Source organism: Oncorhynchus keta, chromosome 34 (genome assembly GCF_023373465.1).
Source record: "Oncorhynchus keta strain PuntledgeMale-10-30-2019 chromosome 34, Oket_V2, whole genome shotgun sequence".
In the NCBI taxonomy this organism is placed as follows: domain Eukaryota; kingdom Metazoa; phylum Chordata; class Actinopteri; order Salmoniformes; family Salmonidae; genus Oncorhynchus; species Oncorhynchus keta.
This window is the reverse complement of record NC_068454.1, coordinates 38,100,900-38,124,065: the sequence shown is the minus strand read 5'-3', so window position 1 is coordinate 38,124,065 and position 23,166 is coordinate 38,100,900. Positions and strand designations below refer to the sequence as shown.

Sequence of the window (23,166 nt, the reverse complement as noted above, 5' to 3'; positions counted from 1 at the left end):
AGTCTTTCTGGGTAAGTCTCTAAGAGCTTTGCATTCCTGGATTGTACAATATTTGCACACTACTCTTTTTACAATTCTTAAAGCTCTGTCAAGTTGGTTGTTGATCATTGCTAGATAGCCATTTTCAAGTCTAGCAATAGACTTTCAAGCCGATTTAAGTCAAAACTGTAACTAGGCCACTCAGTGTAAGCAACTCCAGTGTACATTTAGCCTTGGGTCTCAGGTTATTGTCCTGCTGAAATGTGAATTTGTCTCTCAGTGTTTGATGGAAAACAGACTGAACCAGGTTTTCCTCTAGGATTTCTCATGTCCTTAGCTCTATTCTGTTCTTTTTATCAACAAAAAAACATCCCTAGTCCTTTTTCCAATGACAAGCATGCCATAACATGATGCAGCCACCAAAATATATAAATATTTATTATTTATATTAAAATATAAAGAGTGGTACTCAGTGATGTGTTGTGTTGGATTTGACCCAATCATTTTTCACAGTTTTACTTTAGTGACTTGTTCCAAACAGGATGCATGTTATGGAATATTTTTATTCTGTACCGACTTCTTTCTTTTCACTCTGTCATTTAGGTTAGTAATTGTTGAGTAACTAAAATGTCATTGACCCATCCTCAGTTTTCTCCTATCACAGCCATTAAACTCTGTAACTGTTTTAAAGTCATCATTGGCCTCATAGTGAAATCCCTGAGCGGTTTCCTTCCTCTCTGGCAACTGAGTTAGGAAGGACACCTGTATCTTTGTAGTGACTGTGTGTATTGATACACCATCCAAAGTGTAATTAATGACTTCATCATGCATAAAGGGATATTCAATGCTTCATTTTGTTTTTACCCATCTGCCAATAGGTGGCCTTCTTTGTGGAAAACCTCCCTGGTCTTTGTGGTTGAATCTGTGTTTGAAATTCACTGCTCGACTGGTGGACATTACAGATAATTATTGTATCTGTGGAGTACAGAGGTGAAGTAGTCATTCAAAAGTCATGTTAAACAGAGGGAGTCAATGCAACTTATTATGTGACTTGTTAAACACATTTTTGCTCCTGAACGTATCTAGACTTGACATTTAAAGAAAGGGTTTGAATACTTATTTTAATTAATAACTTTTACATTATGAGGTATTGTGTGTACGTCAGTGACACAAAATCTCAAATGAATCAATATTAAATTCAGGCTGTAACAGCAAAATGTGCACAAAGTCAAGGGGTGAATACTTTATGAAGGCACTGTATATCAATAACAGTATATAACCTAGAATAACCTTTTTTCCCCAGATGGATGTATTGGTTTTATTCTTCACAAAGACCTACAGATTCAGAGTCCTATGAATAAAACATAACCTTGAGAATCACGTTTATCTCAAAACAACAGATTTTGTGACACTGGTTTGAAAATTTGTGTAAAGGCTTGGATGTACCATTATGCCAACATCAGCGTGTACATCCAAATTGTTTATGGCTTCTTCTCTAGCCAAAGGATGCCACATTAGCAGAGCGAAGACATGAATGATTGCTGTGGCAAAGACGTTGATGCAGATGACTGTTGTGACACCATTGACACCCTCTGACAGCTAAGGGGAATCCTCTGACAGCTGCTCCTTCAGAGGAAGAAGGAAGAGAGAGAAGGATCCTACTTCCACATTCAGAAACAGTGAAGCACTCAAGTAAAGATGGCAGCAGTGTCATGGTGCCACTGGCTCTGTGATTGGGCTAGAGGTGAAAAGTGCATCTTCAATTATAAGCCAGGGGATAGATGACCATGATAGTACGAGGTTCAAGTAGGGAAAATAATTCAAAATGTGTCTTGCATCTCATCACAAACAAGGCACAGCATCACATAAGCCTGAGCCAGATGGGTTAACACAAACCTGCTCCTTTTAGCTTGAGTGACCATACCGAGTCAGCACGACTCAACTGAAAGACAGCACACTTTACAGGGAAGTATCCCTATCACTACCCAAGGGCATTGGGGTCTCCTTCAGAGGGAAGAGTGTCCCCTAGGCCCTCTGACACTTCCAGAACCATCTGGTCTTTCATCCAGGTAATAGTAGATCTATCAACCCAGGCTAGGGCAATTCTGCTTTGCAGATGAAAGACATCATGGTCGTTTGACTGTATGACCATGGGGGCTCTAACCTGATGTCCAAATGTCTCCACTGCTTCAACTGTTTTTTCACTGAAATGGAACATACATTTTTGTTATCAACATTGAGCCTGTTCTCTAATAGGCCTAGTCTAGCTTTTGATGAGTGACGACATCACCAATAATAGAGACTCATTTATGAACGGTACTGCCTAGATGTGTTTTTAATGATCACATTCCCCTTAAATGGTTTAATATAGTGTTTCCCTTGACATTCTGTGGGCAATCTCTCCGTGGTTATCATAGTTTCAAGGTGGTTTCAACACTAGGGTTTGAGGTTTATCTGGTTTCAATGGTAGGAGGAAGCGCCATCTCCTGGAGACTGCTGTTAATAAGATCTATGCAACGCGATAAAGAGGACTGCATCCTTCACTTTCCTTTGGATGTCAATTAAGATCTGACGTCTGATTTTTAACGACTGCCACTTGATTAATTATGATAAGTGTATCAAAACAGATTAATCACAAACATGATACATTGGGATATTCAGGATCACATTGGAAGCATGTTGCCTATCACAATGACTTGAAAATTAGCCCAAATAGAGTTTGCCATAACAGGTCTGACAGCGTCAACTGGAAACCGTTGGAGGAGCTGTCCAGGTGCTGAAAACTCCATAGAAGCACAGCCAAGGTCCGCTGAGGTCACATGGGCTCAAGTGGGCTAAAAGGCGCTGCGTGGTCTGACGTCTGCATTGGCCGTGGAGCATTTTACGTTGCTAGGCTTCTGCAGAAGTCAGGGCATTCATACTTCTTGCGCTTCGCGGAGCAGAGCAGAGCAGAGCTGTTCTGAAGGAAGTTGTCAAGGAAGTGTGTTTTGTATTTATACGGGACCTCCCGCCCCCACCTACGGTCAACCAACCATGTCATTGTGGAGCTATATGGCGCTATAAGGAGCAAAAATGTGCTAGGTGCACGCCAATGTGTAATGGACCTCAATTTGGCCTCTGCATGCCTCCTGTCAAATAACTTGCATACATGGAGTGACCAGAACATCTGGTAACAATGTGGACACAGTGGATGGATAAGAGACACATTTTAATAACATGTGTAGCACTGGAGGCTGCTGAGGGGAGGACAGCTCATAATAATGTCCTGAACAGAGGGAATAGAATGACACATGGTTTCTTTGATACCATGAGCCCATCCTCCCCAATTAAGGTGCCACCAACCTCCTGTGATGTGTAGACACATGTCTGAAAATCTGAGCACAATCAGAATATGGCCTAGATCAGGACATAGGACACATATGCCCCGTAGCACTCACTTCCGTCATCATGAAGTGCTTTGAGAGACTAGTCAAGGACCATATCACCTCCACCCTACCTGACACCCTAGACCCACTCCAATTTGCTTACCGCCCAAATAGGTCCACAGACGATGCAATCTCAACCACACTGCACACTGCCCTAACCCATCTGGACAAGAGGAATACCTATGTGAGAATGCTGTTCATCGACTACAGCTCGGCATTCAACACCATAGTACCCTCCAAGCTCGAGACCCTGGGTCTCGACCCCGCCCTGTGCAACTGGGTACTGGACTTCCTGACGGGCCGCCCCCAGGTGGTGAGGGTAGGCAACAACATCTCCTCCCCGCTTATCCTCAACACTGGGGCCCCACAAGGGTGCGTTCTGAGCCCTCTCCTGTACTCCCTGTTCACCCACGACTGCGTGGCCACGCACGCCTCCAACTCAATCATCAAGTTTGCGGATGACACAACAGTGGTAGGCTTGATTACCAACAACGACTAGACGGCCTACAGGGAGGAGGTGAGGGCCCTCGGAGTGTGGTGTCAGGAAAATAGCCTCACACTCAACGTCAACAAAACTAAGGAGATGATTGTGGACTTCAGGAAACAGCAGAGGGAACAACCCCCTATCCACATCGATGGAAGAGTAGTGGAGAGGGTAGCAAGTTTTAAGTTCCTCGGCATCCACAGACAAACTGAATTGGTCCACTCACACAGACAGCATTGTGAAGAAGGCGCAGCAGCGCCTCTTCAACCTCAGGAGGCTGAAGAAATTTGGCTTGTCACCAAAAGCCTCACAAACTTCTACAGATGCACAATCGAGAGCATCCTGGCGGGCTGTATCACCACCTGGTACGGCAACTGCTCCGCCCTCAACCGTAAGGCTCTCCAGAGGGTAGTGAGGTCTGCACAACGCATCACCGGGGGCAAACTACCTGCCCTCCAGGACACCACCCGATGTTACAGGAAGGCCATAAAGATCATCAAGAACATCAACCACCCGAGCCACTGCCTGTTCACCCCGCTATCATCCAGAAGGCGAGGTCAGTACAGGTGCATCAAAGCTGGGACCGAGAGACTGTTAAACAGCCACCACTAACATTGAGTGGCTACTGCCAACACACTGACACTGACACTGACTCAACTCCAGCCACTTTAATAATGGGAATTGATGGGAAATGATGTAAATATATCACTAGCCACTTTAAACAATGCTACCTTATATAATGTTACTTAGCCTACATTATTCATCTCATATGCATACGTATATACTGTACTCTATATCATCAACTGCATCCTTATGTAATACATGTATCACTAGCCACTTTAACTATGCCACTTTGTTTACATACTCATCTCATATGTATATACTGTACTCGATACCATCTACTGTATCTTTCCTATGCTGCCCTGTACCATCACTCATTCATATATCCTTATGTACATATTCTTTATCCCCTTACACTGTGTATAAGACAGTAGTTTTGGAATTGTTAGTTAGATTACTTGTTGGTTATTACTGCATTGTCGGAACTAGAAGCACAAGCATTTCGCTACACTCGCATTAACATCTGCTAAACATGTGTACGTGACAAATAAAATGTTTTTTGATTTTATTTGATATTAGAACCAGGTATAAACGAGACTTCAGTCAGACATTTTGAATGGCTTTACTTATTGACCTTACAGCCAAACATAATAATTTGACCTTACGTATTGATTATGCAAGATACTAGATGAAGATTAAAATTCCATGTGCCCAGTATTTATATGAATGATAGTTTATGATGATGAATTTATATTTTAATTGATTGAAGGATTAAACCTGTACTCTACAGCCTAGTCTATGAATAGCTTGTTCCTTCGAATCTTATTCTTGCGCACTGGGCCTATTCTTGTTCCGTTCCATTGCACCCATGCAGCTTTGGTATGTAGCAAATCTGATAAATGTGTTGGTTTATTATTAGATTCGTGAAGTATTTGCGGAGTGGCCCACTTCAATTCTGTGGAGTTCTGGGAGGAATCATTGATGATTCATTACTGCCACCTTGTGGATTTTGTTTTCACCTTTATGCACTGACTTTGAATTTCACTGTTTCTTTACCAAAAAACACGTAAGATAAATGTTGCGTTGTCATCTTAAAATTCGGTCGAAAATAAGACATTATAACTTTGGCCAAAATCGCCTACTTGTCTATAAATATCGTTATTGATAATATATTTATTGTAGCCTTCATCGAAAAACAGATGAAGCCAATACACGCTGAGATTTCAACAAAACATGTTAATCCCACAGAAGAAGACAAACAATAACCTAAAAGGAGATGGCTCTTCTGATTATGGTTCCCTACTATTCCGATTTCACAAGAACAAGCCAAGGACCTCTCTCCTCCCCCCTCCTTCATCCCATATGAGCGTAATGTGTTGCATAGGATCAAACTTCCCAAGTCCATGTTCGTGACCGGGATTCCAAATCAGTTTCCAAATCGAGGTATATAGCCTCAAAGGCTATCAAACACTTACCAAAAGTCACGTTATAGATGAAAGCGCCACTATTCTATGTACATTTTGCAGACAAAGCGGATCTGTTCGATATTGGGGGTGGGGGGAATGTTCAGCACCAGAGGAGGTATTGGTGTGACTCATGCGTGCGTAGTAACGAATAAATAGTCAATGCACGCGGCTCTAAATATCAGCAAATCAAACGTAGGCTACTTCTCTAAAAAGGTCACTGTGGATGGGATTTTGTAGACTGATATTGAACTGATATTCAAAACCCTGTTTTTCTTGAAGTGTCAAAAGCGCACCAGACGTTGCGTTGCGTTGCCAACGGACTTTATTTCATCATCGTCCCATAGTTTCTTTCTGGGGCTCTACTTGGTCACCTGTACCCACCCTCAGCACGGTAAGATGTTTTTAACAGGGATTATTATCTTACAAGAGCTGGATAAGTGTGCTTTGTTCATTAAAGCTCTATGATAAATTGACGTTTGAGAGGCTCAAACAGGTGTTTTAACATCGTTCATAAACGATTTGTACGATAGACACAGAGAACAATACAGGCTATGCATAGTATGTGTTTGCTGATATTAAAGCTATTGATTGATAAAATTGTGGTATCATTCAACTACAGTTCTTTGAGCTTTGACGGAGGGTTTTTCATTGCATGGGCATGCTTTTCCCTTGAAGTGACATTGACCTGGATAAGGGTCATCACTATTTACAAATCTTCCTCTTAATTGAGGAGTCACTATCCTGTTTGTCAATCAATTGTGTAAACGTCGCATATTTTCTGTCATGATTATAAAATGAAATACGTCATTTATCTGAGGTTTGACAGTTCACCTAACTTGCCTATGTGATAAATCACCAGATTAGCTGTTAATGTCATAGTTGATCATTTATCAAGGCTAATTCAGTATTTTCACTTTCAATACATAATGTTTTAGGGTTAAACTATTTGTTGCCCAACTCCCCGGGTTACCTTCCTATCATCAAAGGCAGATACATATATAACTCTCTGAAAACAAAGAAATGCACTTGCAGTGATGCCTCATTATCCACGTTGACAGCAGAGATCAGGTTGTGGAACGGATTGGCGAGGATTAATGAGCATCATTGTCGATGATGATTTGATAAAGCCTAATGAAATGTATTGTATTTATAGCCAATAAGTTATTTAGCATTTTTTTTACTCTCATATCTGTCGCCTATGGATTCAGGAAAAAATCATGTGCACTGCAGCCTCAGCCAACCTGTTAATTGATGTTTGAGAATAATTGTACGCTACTCTGGCTGCCAGACGATGTCGTAGACATGTCTGTCGTGTCCTGTCTCCTTGCTTATTCGTAGTTGTGGATATTTCTGTCAGCGTTTGAATGAGGGATCGATCTTAAAATATCATATTCATACATTTAACATAGCCTAGATAGGCATGTCATTATTTATATATTTTAAGGCTCAGAGACAGCTATTCTTTCTACTCTCCTTGCAGTGAATGTGACTTTTCATCTTGAATAAAATAAGAAAGGTTTCCCAGAAAGTGACAGAGAGCTTTGGAGTGAGGACATTTGTACTGTATCTTAGGAGTGATGGCGGCGTCTGCACCTTCCTCGTCTGGCAACGAACCGGATCCCAACTCGACAAATTTACGACCACCAGGCTCAAGTAGGTCCATCACAGATAAAACGCTATTTCACTTGTGCTATTTACTTTGTGGGCAATGCCATTAATCATTTCCACGGAGGAAAAAAAACTGTACCATTCTAAATGCCTCCCACGCAACAAATCACCGCATCATTGCATGCGCAGCAGACCTCCCGGCATCTGCTTGATAGACGGATCTTGCTGTCAAAATCGGTTGATGTCCTCTAAAAACATGAACTGAAGCAATTAGAAAATACTAATGGCTTGTCTAGTACCATCCTGTCGGTATTGATAAATGCAAAAATCCCAAAAGAATTTAAAATAATCTTCCCAAAAAATATACAGCCTTCTTGAATTATTATTCTGCTGTTATAAACCTATTATTATTATTATTATTATTATTATTGCCTTCCATAAAGAGACTATAGTAGCCTATATTTGTCAGTGTATTTATTCCGTCGTGGTTGAATAAAAAGTGAGAGTGAATGTAATGCTAATTTATTATGTGCAAAGTGGCGTTAATTGTAGCCACACTAAATTGGCCCTAATGGCATGTGTTCAAGCACCTTATTGTACCTTCAGCTGAGGGGGGATGTAGAGATAGATGTAAGCGGCCAACAGCGCTGCCTCAATACTTTTTATTATCCAAGAGCTATTGAAGACAAACATAACTAACCTATAGCCTCGGCTACATTCCAATTAGTTGTCCAAGCACATTAATATTTTGATGCAAAGCTCGCTATAAATGTCCTACTTTTCCTCACATACAACCATAAAGCTCTGATTTGATATAGACTACACTCCAATGTAAATTATGCATTTTCAAAGGTAAAAGATTAAACCACGAAATTGTATTTGACGTCAGATCAGAGTTAAATGTAGAAAAACTGCACCTCCGTTTTTCTCACCAGAAAAGGGATTCAGTCAGTGCTGAATTTGCTTGCAAACCTGTGCTTGCTTTGGGCTGTTGTCGTGCCAGTATTAGGCTACAACTATTAATGTGCAACTTCAATTGTGTCTGTATCTCTTTTGACATCAATGCATAATACGCGAAAATCAGAATTATGCTCGTGGATCTCAAGCTTATTCCACCCATAATTGGCATAATTATTTGGCATTATACACGTCTTATTTCAGATATTTCTGTTTCCTTTGCATTTGTCTTCATGGGTGTAACATTGGCGTAGATTTGGTCCAGATATATGTGATTTGTGATCCTAAGCAGCGGTTAAACGTCATTCTGTGTGGAGCTGTCTGTCCCTTCCACTGGCCGCTTTTCCAGGGTCAATTTCAACAGAATTCTTCAATTCCTAGACCCCCCTCCTCACACACAGACACACAACAACTCCCCACCTCCCCAATTTAATCCATGGAAGCCCTTGATAGCGACGTAATGCTCAGCCCTTTTTGTCACTGGCCAATGTCTGGTGATGCATGTCTGATCTTTTCAGCATCTTCTCACCCAATTAGTTCCTTTCCACAGTCAGAAATGGCTAAATCGTGGAATGTTCAGCTGAAATGCCACGCTATAGGCCTATGGCCATAGTGGTATCATTGGGATAGAGCAGATAAATTAAAACACACACAGATGCAGGTTAATTGATAGTCGTATGCATTGTTTTATCCAACATGCTTCAATATTTTCCCATCCATCACTTTGAGTTTGGGAGTATTTTTTCAGAAATAATATGCACTTGAGGCCTAATGTAAGGGCCTTCTCAATAGTTTTCCAAATGTATTTTAGGCTATGACGCTTGGTGTGGAGTTGCTCACGGATGTTCTAGAAAATTGGGAATGAAGATATGTGGTAAGTTGACTATTTTCATGTAATTTATTTTCGTGGACCTCATAATACATGTTTATGTAGGCTTTTGTTCTTAAGTGTCTTTTAGAATGCAATTAGTCCTACGTCAAATAATTAACAGAATAAATATCATAGCCTACATTATGTAACCTGTTTCATATTTTATGTGTTTCTCAACGTCGAGCAAGCAGACCATTCTGATATCTGATTAATAGGCTATTAGCCATACTGTTTTGGGCTAATACACAAAGACTGTGAAGCCTGGGCGGCTGTGATTACGTTCTGTCCCTTTCTTCTTTCTCTGGTCGCATGAGTGGCTTTTCATGCAGAAAGAATCAAAATTGGCCATATTGATTATTACCACTGAATTTATAGTAACAAACCTGTTTTTTAATCAATATTAAAATCAGTTCGAAAAACAGCAGAGACTAGCTATTGGCCCAAAAATAACTATAGGTCTACGTTGGCACTTCCCAAAATGGAATATGAGCTCTCTTTAATCTTGATATGTTTTCAACGTGTGTGTTTTCTTACCTTGCTTTAAAAAGTATAGAATTCTTAATCAAATCGTACTATTGCGCCCTCTTATGGCCTACCTGGAAAAACATATACGTTTGCCAATGCTTAATGACCTTGGAATAAACAAATAGCCGGCTAAATTATACATTACATTTTTACATTTAAGTCATTTATACAACCCCCTTTTCATTATTTTTAGGTAATTTCGACTGAAACATGAACATGTACAGTTGATTTTACTACATTCATTGTAGTTATCCACAAGTAAGATAGCCTATCTTTGTATTTGCTGAGCCAAATCTTAATATCTTATTATACGCACCTGCCTTTGTCTTTTTCTCAAAATATATCGGTAGCCTCTGAGCGGGTGTCATTTATTAAAGAGCTATATTTGGTGGAATGATTGGAATCGGTCCTTATCATGATGCGAGTCCATCAGAAGAGAAAAGATTACTCTCATCGCGATAGTCATCTTTTCTGCTCCAGGGAACTCAAATCGCAATTCGTCAAGGTTCTGTTTTGCAGAGATAGTAGGACTCCTTCTCCACTATACGCACCGATTAAGTGGAAGCAAAATGCATTAGCCCTATCTGATATGGCCAAGCGTTGAGTCTATTGTTATTGAGCCATCAGGGCCAATCAAGGACCAACAGTATAGGCCTATTTTCATTTTACCAGGCAAGTCAGTTAAGAAGAAATTCGTATTTACAATGACGGCCCTATGGTCCTCCCATTCACGGTCGGATATGATACAGCCTAGATTCGAACCAGTGTGTACGTAGTGATGCCTCTTGTACTGAGATGCAGTGGCTGCGCCACTTGGGAGCCCAACGCAAAGGATAAATCAAGTTTGATTTGCCAGTTTTACGTTTTGGTTTGATCTGATTCACTATATAGGCCTATAGGCCCGTTTTCCACTTTTCATCTCTGTTTATTAAGTGCAATGATATTGGTTTAAAAACAACATCAAATGCTTGACCTTGTGAAATATTGGATTTATGCTTATTCGGGGTATATATAATCCAACATATCCTTTCTGAATGTGAAATAATACAATTATCTACAATTAGTCTATATTGAAAACGAAATAAAAATAAATGAACAGTAAAAAATACTTTCAACTATCATCTCCTGATACACTTTTATGTGGTTTTATTTATTACTCTAAAAGGGTGTGGGATATGGCATATCGTTTCACATCTTGTAGGCCTAGCTAGTTTATCTGAAATATTGCGTTGTTGATTGTAAAATAAGATCATAAATAAGATCACATTGCAGGACTTTGTATTACTAATAATCTTAGCATAACATTTGGAATAGTTGTTCTTTTTTTCGAAGGCCAACCTAGAAATACATTTTTGAAAAACAAAAAAAAATCGGTATAGGTTAATAAATAAGATTTGAGTTAATGTGGTGTCCTCCACAAGTCTATGAGCAGATAGCCTATAAAATGTCCCATATATCATCACAGCCCAGTCCAACTATTAGGTCTGACTTCAGGCTTTAATGACATTTAATGACATGACGTTCACTTCATTGTGTGCTCTTCCCTGCTTACTGAAGTGGAATCTGTCGGAGGGAATTAATACGAATTTACAGCTACACGAAATGACGGATATTTGTTTTTGCTTGACTGGCTTTTGGTGCTGCTGTCACTGGGCTCAACCTCCCACTGACTCTTCCTCCCATAAAAAGGCTTCCCTGGACAGGATGGGAATTTTCTTAAAACCAACCCACACCACGTCATTGTCAGCTCAATCAGTGAGAGACATTTAGGCATGTGTTTTGTGTAAAAAGTGTGTCATCAAAATGTTTGGGATTGGGAGTGATGATAGTAATCACTCATTTCAATCCTCTGCCCCTTGCAACAATTCAGGATTTTTGCAGAAGAACAACAACCTCGAGGAGAAGATTAGTTCCTTCAAGGAAAGATCGTCTAAGGACCTGCTGGATAACAGCGACAGAGATTCCCGTTTCAGACGCACGGAGACGGATTTTTCCAATCTATTTGCTAGAGGTAGATGTCCGGATTATTTTCATTATGGGAAACGTAGGCCTATGAATAAAAAGGATGTAGGGAACTTGTTGATGTTCGCTTTGTTCAGTTGTTTTACATGGAACACGAGTCAATTTAAAATCTTAAATGTTGTTACTGATGCAAAGATTAGCCTGATTTGATCTGGTTTGAAAATACCAAATCTTTATAATCAGTCTAAATCTCTGGGATTTCTTTCAATTTAGTCATGTTTGATGATAAAAGGTAATTCTTTTTTTTTTTTTTACTTTTTGTGGAAAATAAGAAAACCCTAAATCATTAGGTTGTTAGTCATTTAAATTGAATTGATTGCTATGCCTATTTTAAATCAATATTCACCATTTGGTTTACCATAATGACAGGCTAGATCAAGTTGTAATAGCTGTAAAATAGCATAGGCTACTCAGGGATACTCACTGGAGAAATACCAAAAAGGCTCATTCGTTTGTTACTGGAAATGACATTCTAATTTATATAATTTATACCAGCTTTAGAGAGGAAAACCAAAGAAATAGTTTACAAGATGTGAAGTAGAATGAAGTCATGACACATTCTACAGAAGATTGTGAAAGTAAGCTCTTAAAAACATCCTCAAGTGAGCTAGGATGCAAACAAAAGTGATGGATACATTTTTTCAAAAATGTGAAAAACACAAATACTGTTGACATGCTTCAATTTCTCACCCTAGATTTATTACCAGCTAAAAATGGAGAGGAGCCAACTATGCAGTTTTTGTTGGAGGTGGTGGATATTCTTACAAACTACGTCCGGAAGACCTTCGACAGATCCACCAAGGTCCTGGACTTCCACCACCCCCACCAGCTGCTGGAAGGCATGGAGGGCTTCAACCTGGAGCTATCTGACCAACCTGAATCTCTGGAGCAGATCCTGGTGGACTGTAGGGATACCCTGAAATATGGAGTGAGAACAGGTGAGGACAGAGGAGACAGAGGCATAAAGCACGGCTAACCCCCCAGCACAATCAATATCTCTCTCATTTGTCTACAATGTGGTTTAATGATTACAGATGATCCCATAGTTGAATGATGAAGCTTTCATGAGAAATGTATTAAAAGACAAATGGTGTTGTCTCCCTCCCAGGTCACCCCAGGTTTTTCAATCAGCTATCTACTGGCTTAGACATCATTGGCTTGTCAGGAGAATGGCTCACCTCCACTGCAAACACTAACATGTGAGTGGTCTTTATCTCACCACAGTTATTACACATTTGTTATGATACATTTATAGGTGTTTATTAGTGAAAATCACAGGAACTTTACAATTTTGGAAATATGTGTATAGTATTAAAGTAGTCCTGTCGATTTTGTAAACAATGTGCCGAAACAAAGGATCTTAGTAAGAGTTGCGTAACATAGTTTTCATTTTAGGCTGGGGATTGTGATAAGAGGTTGAAGGATCTAATTAGGCAGAGAGTGGATTTCGTTTGGTTTAAGGCATGTCTGGCGTTGAAGAAAAATGGCAATTCCTACCATTTCAAATGGCCTCTGAAGATTTCGTTTGAAGATGAAGATCAGTGGAAGTGACATATTTAGGGCCTTTCATAAGCTTCTAAGTGAAAGATCCCAAGGATGCTCTTACAGACTGCCTTTTAAGCAAGCAAAAAGGGAGAGTTGTGTGAGTTCACTATCTGTTTGCTTTATTGTTGTTGTTGACCGACACTGTGGCTGTAGTCAGATAATACAGCCCTGCAGGCAAACTAAATTGCATATTGATTAGCATTCAAAGTTATATTGGTTGGTGGTTGTTTTATGGAATGCTCTTTGCCACAACAGAATGAGATATGCCCCTGAGATCTTCTGCGCAAATGTGAACAATAGACAATTGTGATTCAATATTGCTTTTCCTGTGGCAAAGGAAATCTGTAAGAGACAGCATGGCGATACACCAGGTGCCCAGAGACTTGTCCAGGAGAAACGTTGACGCTTCGTTGGCCATGGACTATTGTTGACCAGTACACACAGATTACCAGCTAAGGCTTCCAAGTCAGTTAAGCCACTGGTCAGAGTGTATCAGCTGCTGTAAAATGCTGATCTTGTCTATGATGTCAGCCTGGGAACCCATCACAGCATTGTAAAATCATCATTACAACAACAAAAAACACACGATATGAAAAATATTGTGTTGTGAACATTGATAAAACATTGTATTTCTGAGTGGTAATAACCAGAGTAATCTGTGTGGTCATGGTCAATTTCCATACATTTTTTGGGCCTAAACACAGCACAGAAATACAAGCTCACCACCAAGGCTTGTCTTCTTCATGTCAGGGATTCAATTATTCATTTTGCCTGGCCCCTGAATTAATTAACGGGTCAAAACATGGCCTGGCTGACTTGACCTTCTATGTATTGTAATCCTCAAAGGATGTATCCCTCTTTGCTCCCAGTGTTTTGAAGAGTGTTTAGTCGGTCCAGCTCATGGGATTGATATGGTGCTGAAGATCTCCTGGTGAGAGTGTTGCCACCCTGTGTATGCTATATAGCAACACTACTGTAGATGAGTTGAATCAGAGGGTTGGCTCTGACTGCATCCATATTTGTTATTTGCATGAGCTAATTACTCCATCATCATTAATTACCCCTGACACGTATTGATTCCCACTACTAGGTTGACAATCACGTCCCAGGGTTATCATCAGGATTACTCTACATAAGTGAGCGAGTGAAAATTCATTTGGGACAATAGCTCCGGACTCATTTGAAACATTTCTGCTGGATATGATGAGCCAGAGAACAAAACAAAATAAGTGCTGTGTGTATGGCACAGTGTGATACACTGCATTGCCCCACTAATGCATTGACTCATTGCATGAATAGACAGGCAGTGTAATGAGAAGAGCATTGGGCAGGACATAGTGACGATAGATGAGTTAGATGGGGATCCATTTCATTCTACATTGATCTTGCACTACCCTGGAGGAAGTTTCTAATGATATGAAAACAATCCTTTATGTTGTAATTGTGATTGTATTGAATAAACATGATCGCAATGATATAATTCCTATTCTAAAGGAGAAACGACCATTCTTCCATCATTACTCTCTGTGAGACAGGCCATGAGGGTAATATACTGTTTTAATTCAAAACACATTGAAAACAAGCTCCGCGGAAGCTGGCCTCAAGACTAACCTCAGACGCAAAGGCAATGACGCTCTCATTGTGTTGCCTCGCGTTTCTAGCCTCTTCTTCTTGCTAACTCAGAGACAGGGGTTCCCTCTTGGTGGAATATTCTTAATGGACTTCAGACTATGTGACATTGATGTTCTTTCTCATTCCACTGCAACAAATGGTATCCGTAATACAATGTAACAGAGCTATCACTGAATCGCGACGGCGTTGAAAGTAGTAAGCGTGTTCCATTCTTTTCTCTGGCTTCAACGTGGCATTGCTCAATATACACATTAAGAAACATATGTAATGATAATTCAACAAAACAACACAATTTAAATCTATTTTGCACAAAAGAATAGAAGAAATAAGCTACAATTATTGGCCTTTATCACAATGGTGATGTATGGTGATGCCTTATCCTGGGATTTTGCCACCTGCCTTCATTGATTCTGTTGTTGACAATGTAGATATGAGAAACCCATGACAATATGAGAGTTCAAGGCCAGTGATAGAATGGATTTCTATTGGTAGTGGGTAACTGGAGACAGGTGCTCTGTATTTCAGGTTCACCTATGAGATTGCCCCAGTCTTCGTGCTCATGGAACAGCTGACGCTGAAGAAGATGAGGGAGATCATTGGCTGGCCTGATGGAGAGGGCGATGGGATCTTCTCACCAGGTGAGTGCGAAGCCAATTCTGATGAACAGTTATGAATTCAGCCATGCCTTGAGAATCTGAGGTGGGAATAAACCTACCGTTACAGATGAAGATTCCTTACACAAGCCTTCAGATAATCAAATGCAGTTTAGTGAAACATTGTATGCAAACGTTTGTGCAGGTGGAGCAATATCCAACATGTACAGTGTGATGATCGCCCGCTACAAGTTCTTCCCTGAAGTCAAGACCAAAGGCATGACTGCTGCCCCCAGACTGGTGCTCTTCACCTCCGAGCATGTAAGTCTCATCCAACATTCATTTCCACAGCAGAACAGGTCTCCAGTCTCAGAAGCAGGATTGTATTACCAAGACAACGTCTTATTGTTATTTATTGTCACTGCTTGATTGACCCTGTCTATTCTGTATAAAGGGTTTGTGGCATACCTGATTCAAAGCAACACAACAAATACAACCATTGGACAGTACATCAGCTGACTATATGCCAGAGCTCAGCTGATAGGTTCGTAGTCTAATGTCATGCTCATGTGTTTTGTCAGAGCCACTACTCTATTAAGAAAGCCAGTGCTGCTCTGGGCTTTGGAACAGAAAACCTGATCCTGTTGAGCACAGATGAGAGGTTTGTGGAGCCATGTCCAATTTACTGCACTGAATGAAACAACCCAGTGAGAACACCCCTTTGACGTGTCTTGTTTGCTTCACTAGAGGGAGAGTCATTCCCGCTGATTTGGAAGCCAAGGTCATCGATGCCAAGGCGAGGGTGAGTTTTCAAACTGTCAGCCAATCAACTTCAAACTGTGGATTCGTATCCCCTGAAGACATGAAATACCTTCCGTTTGATTCTGCACAATGATGCGATGCACTGACACAGAATTCAAATGAGAACAGCTGCCTAATATGAATCTAGTCATCTGAATGCTCCGGGTCGTCAGGTAATCTTTCATGTTTACAAAATAAAAAACAGGTCTACTTTCATTTTAGGGTTAGTACTTATGCCTCCTTAAGTATTACCTTACGCACTGCCACTAGCTCCAAAGCACAGTCTCCTGAAGCTAGTTCCGTTACAGGAGAGCGGTGATAGCAGGCTGTCTGCAATGGACGTGCAGTTCTGGGGTTACAAAGGCTCGCGCAAGAGAAATAGTCCAATGTTATTTAAATCTGTTCTAACCTGTTCATAGTATGTCAAAGATGACAGAAACAGAATGCAACCATTTCAATTCACTCCAATAACACAAGGCTCCATATTCATTCTCATGGTGTATGCTTGCAGGGTTGTGTCCCAATGTTCGTGAATGCTACAGCTGGTTCCACAGTGTATGGAGCCTTCGATCCCATCCACGAGATTGCAGACATCTGCGAGAAATACAACATGTGGTTACATGTGGATGTAAGTGCGTCTTCCTACTACGGATACAGTAAGGTTGTGGTGACATCGATCATTTCAGGGTTAAGTGCAACACATTTCAGTGGTCGGCTGAGCTTTAGTTTGAACATATAAGCCACCTGCCGTGTCCAATCCTTATCCTCAAAACAAACTGTTGTCTTTGTTCAGGGTGCGTGGGGAGGAGGCCTACTGATGTCCAGGAAGCACAGGCACAAGCTGTGTGGCGTAGAGAGGTAGGCTACAGCCCCGAGAAGATATCCTATTTTAAACCAATCACACACACTCATTGATGGGGACCGTGGCCTGCCTTACAGTCCGCGTTACATGTTTGCAGGGCCAACTCGGTCACCTGGAACCCTCACAAGATGATGGGTGTGCCACTGCAGTGTTCTGCCATTCTGGTCAGAGAGAGGGTAAGAGCAATACGGATAGATGGGTCATCATCCCTTATGGTGTGAATGCCACGAAACCACACTTCAAGTTAAGTCGGAGGTCACAGAGAGTTGGCTACTATTCTTATGAGTATAGCCCAGTTTGAAGGCACCGTTGAACGTGACGTCTCTGCCTTTCGTCCGTGTCCGTTAACCACACCATTGATCTTTGCAGGGAGTTTTATCAGGCTGCAACTCCATGTGCGCTGGCTACCTCTTCCAACCAGACAAACAGTACGATGTATCGTACGACACAGGGGACAAGGCCATCCAGTGTGGACGACATGTAGATATCTTCAAATTCTGGCTCATGTGGAAAGCAAAGGTAATGTGCACATATCTGTCCAAGCTCTTATTGCAATACTTAGTCAGGCTTTAAAGCGTTAGCATGAAACAGGGATTGATCTTGGATGCTGATCTTGGCTCATGGAACAGAAAAAGGGTAGTTCTTGATATGAATGATCTTTCTTATGTTTTGTGTATTTCCACTCCAACAGGGAACAATAGGGTTTGAACAGCACATCGACAAGTGTTTGGACCTCTCGCATTATCTCTACACTAAAATAAAGGGTCGCGAGGGCTATCAGATGGTGTTCGATGGAGAGGTGAGATTTTTCTCCCTTAATTTTCTACTTGGTTCTGTTCCCAAAAACAGCAATATCTTCTAATGGATTACCCTAATAAAGCGTCAGAGGAATTACATATCTGATTAATATGAACTCATTAACTGAGATGCCCAATAGTATTCTGAGCAACACAATGTAGTGAGGCAGGCCAACTCTCCTCGCTGTCTGCCTCTAGAGGTGGTGCTAGGCTTTAGAATCCCCAGTTGAACTCCTTGTGGATTTATGAACTTGCCTTGCAAGAGCCTCAGATCTCAATTTGGTCTCTTAGTGAGGTTGGCTACTTCTTCTTTAGACACTCCATTGAGTAAAGACACAGACAAACAATGTTGCTGTTTTCTTTCCACAGCCCCAGCACACGAATGTCTGCTTCTGGTACCTTCCGCCAGGCATTCGTGACATGCCCGACGGTCAGGAGAAGAGGGAGAAGTTGCATAAGGTAAGGAGTAAAGGACTCGTCAGCTTCGGCCCATGAAGACTATATTCTGTATTCAGATGAGACAGCACTGACCTACTGTACATTTCTCTGAATTGTGAATCCTTGCCTCTAAACCAGGTGGCCCCCAAGATCAAGGCGTTGATGATGGAGTCTGGAACTACCATGGTGGGCTACCAGCCTCAGGGAGACAAGGTCAACTTTTTCCGAATGGTCATCTCCAATCCTGCCGCCACCAGGTCAGATATCGACTTCTTAACCGATGAGATTGAGAGACTGGGGCAGGACTTGTAATGGCCACACCCATTAGGAGGATGTTGCCCTTTGACCTTTCATTCTCAGCTTTGTCATGTCCAGCTCTAAAAAGACCCTGAGCTACACTGAGCTTCATATTCCTGTTGTCTCTTGACCAATCATGTAGGACTTTGAATCTTCAGCTGCTTATAGGTCTTTTTAGACCACAGGTAACCTTCAGAATAATAAATGTGGGACTCATATGTTTCCTGTCTGTTCTGTCTTTTAGCAGTGACTATGCCATTGTTAGATTTAACTATTGTACAGTATAGCCTATGTAAGAGAATACATATTCACATACTGAGTGACCTTGAGCGACCTTTTCAGTAGAGACAGAGGACAATGCAAAGCACCTCATGGCATAGATATGTGCAGTATTGTAATATACAGTACTGGTCGAAAGTTTGGAGACACCTACTCATTCCAGGAGTTTTCTTTATTATTACGATTTTCTATGTTGTAGAATAGTAGTGAAGACATCAAAAGTATGAAATAATACATATGGAATCATGTAGGAACCAAAAAAGTGTTGAGATTCTTCAAAGTAGCCTTTGTCTTGATGACAGCTTTGCACACTCTTGGCATTCTCTCAACCAGCTTCATGAAGAATGCTTTTCCAACAGTCTTGAAGAAGTTCCCACATATGCTGAGCACTTGTTGGCTGCTTTTCCTTCACTCTGCGGTCCAACTCATCCCATACCATCTCAATTGGGTTGAGGTTGGGTGATTGTGGAGGCCAGGTCATCTGATGCAGCACTCCATCACTCTCATTCTTGGTCAAATAGCCCTTACACAGCCTGGAGGTGTGTTGGGTCATTGTCCTGTTGAAAACAAATGATTGTCCCACTATGCGCAAACCAGATGGGATGGCGTATCGCTATAAAATGCTGTGGTAGCCATGCTGGTTAAGTGTGCCTTGAATTCTAAATAAATTACAGACAGTGTCACCAGCAAAGCACCCCCAGACCATCACACCTCCTCCTCCATGCTTCACGGTGGGAACCACACATGCGGAGATCATCCATTCATCTACTCTGCGTCTCACAAAGAACCAAAAATCTCAAATTTGGACTCATCAGACCAAAGGACAGATTTCAGATTTTAGGCCTTCAATGTCCATTGCTCGTGTTTCTTGGCCCAAGCAAGTCTCTTTTTCTTATTGGTGTCCTTTAGTAGTGGTTTCCTTGCAGCAATTCGACCATGAAGGCCTGATTCATGCAGTCGCCTCTAAACAGTTAATGTTGAGATGTGTCTGTTACTTGAACTTATTTGGGCTGCAATCTGAGGTGCAGTTAACTCTAACGAACTTATCCTCTGCAGCAGAGGTCTCCTTTCCTGTGCAGATCTTCATGAGAGCCAGTTTCATCATAGAGCTTGATGGTTTTTGTGACTGCACTTGAAGAAATGTTCAAAGTTCTTGACATTTTCCGTACTGACTGACCGTCATGTCTTAAAGTAATGATGGCCTGTTGTTTCTCTTTGCTTATTTGAGCTGTTCTTGCCATAATATAGACTTGGTCTTTTACCAAGTAAGGCTATCTTCTGTATACCACCCCTACCTTGTCACAACACAACTATTTTGCTCAAACGCATTAAGGAAAGAAATTCCACAAATGAACTTTTAACAAGGTACACCTGATAATTGAAATGCATTCCAGTTGACTACCTCATGAAGCTGGTTGAGAGAATGCAAAGAGTGTGCAAAGCTGTCGTCAAGGCAAAGGGTGGCCACTTTGAAGACTCAAATACAAAATATATTTTGATTTGTTTAACCCTTTTTCTGGTTACTACACGATTACATATGTGTTATTTCATCGTTTTGATGTCTTCACTATTATTCTACAATTTAGAAAATGGTAAAAATACATTTTTAAAAAAAGAAAGAAAAACCCTTGAATGAGTAGCTGCGTCCAAACTTTTGAATGGTACTGTATATATATTATAATGTACTGAATATTGGTGCTGTGTGTTGTCCATGTAGATATTAAGCCAGGGGCACTGTATGCAACACCACATTGTATCTGGTTTTCCCCTTTCATATTAAGTAGAGGGAATATAACACAGTCATTGTAACAGGTACTGTATTCTATTGCTGCGTTTTTAGAGCTTATGAATTTTGTGGAGATTGTGTATAGTATTGTTACATTGCTTTTGTGGCAAATATATGTCCTAGTTTTTCAGTAACACATGTTCCAATGATTATACAAACCACTAAATAATAGTATTTAATAGATGAATCACTTGATTTATATTGTTATCTATTCCATTTGTAATGTGTCCTTACTTGTATTTTGAAACGCTACTGTGTTTTGTATAAGCATATTAAAAGGTATTTTAGTGTATTTGTGAACCAAAGAAGGGTATACTTACAAATATATATAAATAAGTCCCTTAATATAACCAATAGATGGATTAAGATATTTATATAAGAATATGTAAGTCAGTCACCCTTAACCTTAGTGCAATCTGTGTTGTGTAACTGTGATATGTCATTGTGAATCACATTGACTGAATGTTATAGTGTCACATGACTAGCTGTGGGAGGGAAGCTGAGCTCTGGCAGCAAATGTGCTGTTTCTTTAGGGCTCTTTAGGGCTCTATTCAATCTGTATCGCTGAAGCGGTACAGATTGCGCGATAGAAATTGAAAGGTCATGTCCCGTTGAGCCGTTTGCCGTGAATACAGTCTCCACTGTAATGCGGAAACATTGCCTTTAAATTGAAATTGCGCTGAAATGCTGCACTTCCACGATACGGATTCAATAAAGCCCTTATTTAGTGGGAAGCACAGTGATGAACCATCTGGGGAAATGTTTTATCGTAGGGACAAAGGATTGTTTGTATTTTGACAGTGATGCATTGACTGTTTTGAAGAATTTCACTTAATGAAGGGGGCCATTTAATTAAATATATAATCATTCAAATCTATAAACTATGTCGTGGATTATCTGGTCTTAATATGACCCGTGTGTGGACAATATTATAATAATAATATGCCATTTAGCAGATGCTTTTATCCAAAGCGACTTACAGTCATGTGTGCATACATTCTACGTATGGGTGGTCCCGGGAATCGAACCCACTACCCTGGCGTTACAAGCGCCATGCTCTACCAACTGAGCTACAGAAGGACCATCCCGTGAGAATCGACATGTTGCAAGAGACCAATTGTTTGTCATTGAGATGTTGACAAAACAAACGCACGGTCATGATGATGGTTTTGTTTCTGTGATCAGATTGATTGAATTTACATTCCAAGTGAGTCGGATGAAGATCCCCTGTCAAGGTAGCCACTTGAACCTCATACTAAGTGCAGATCATTACCGTCTTATTGACAGCACCAATAAAAATCTCAGCTTTAACCATTTTTGGGGGGGCATTTTTTTGCAGTTATTGTTAATGAGGTCTAATGATGATCTGTAATGAATAAATCTGTGGCTATGAGTCCGGTCGACCAGTGTAATGGCTTGCTGTTTTTAATTCCGTACGGTGTGCAGTAATATTCCCTCTGGGGTCCTGTGTTTGCTGGCTGAATAATAAAAAGGCCTTTGGGGACAGACCTGCCTTTATGGACTCGGGTCAGCCATGGGGAACAGCAATGATGTGAGAGACATTTTGAGATGATTTACCTCAGAAGACACTCGGCCTTTGCCACCCGCCTTCCATTCGTCGTCAGAGGCAACTGAATTGCAATCATCTCAACGGCACACTGGCATGTTCAAATACTCCGCATTTACAACATATTAACATTTCTGATAGCCCAGAAATGGAAGGTGCAGTATCAAAGTCCAGTATGGGCAGTAGAAATGAGCAATTAACATATTGTTTTTTTTTCAACCATGGCCTGTGAACTGATTAGCCCTCACTCCCCCATGCCAAAGATCTAGTATGAGCAAATGTCCATGTATTTCCAGTGCCTTGTCCAAATTCTCCAAAGAGCCTATGTGATTATCATTCCCCATCCCTCAAAATGAATCCCCCCGGAGGGAAGGTTTATTGGCTGATCATCTCACAGCTGAGCTTTCACGAGACCCCGCTGTGTACTCCACTCCTCTCATTACTCACACTTTGAAGATATTTATCATAAAACGCATCACACTGTGCTTCCTTTACATTTTTTTTTATCTCTCAGAGAAGCCCATTTCAAGGCTCTGCCTGGGTGCATTTTATCTGAATCCAGTCGTACAGGAGTGGAGTGTTTGATCACTGTCGTGATCATTATGGACTTGATGTCATTGGATGTTTCGTAGAGTTACACAAAATACAGGATTGGATAAATCACAGTCTTA

General features: G+C 40.8%; 1 protein-coding gene across 4 annotated transcripts; it reads left to right on the top strand.

The window, feature by feature from the left end:
• The first annotated feature begins 6,002 nt into the window (after positions 1–6,002).
• On the top strand, positions 6,003–22,336 carry gad1a (glutamate decarboxylase 1a). Of its 4 annotated transcripts, none has more exons than XM_035750098.2 (17): positions 6,003–6,306; positions 7,488–7,568; positions 9,292–9,354; positions 11,747–11,887; positions 12,594–12,836; positions 13,007–13,097; positions 15,601–15,713; positions 15,874–15,989; positions 16,250–16,329; positions 16,416–16,470; positions 16,981–17,097; positions 17,263–17,327; positions 17,429–17,507; positions 17,701–17,850; positions 18,023–18,130; positions 18,498–18,587; positions 18,705–22,336. In XM_035750098.2, exons 2-17 carry the CDS (start codon positions 7,493–7,495, stop codon positions 18,876–18,878), a joined length of 1,761 nt encoding a protein of 586 aa, XP_035605991.1. In that variant the 5' UTR covers positions 6,003–6,306; positions 7,488–7,492; the 3' UTR covers positions 18,879–22,336. The 4 variants fall into 4 exon arrangements, with proteins under 4 accessions (XP_035605991.1, XP_035605993.1, XP_035605992.1 ...); XM_035750100.2 differs by having other exon boundaries at positions 7,428–7,568; XM_035750099.2 differs by having other exon boundaries at positions 7,396–7,568.
• The last annotated feature ends 830 nt before the right edge of the window (positions 22,337–23,166 follow it).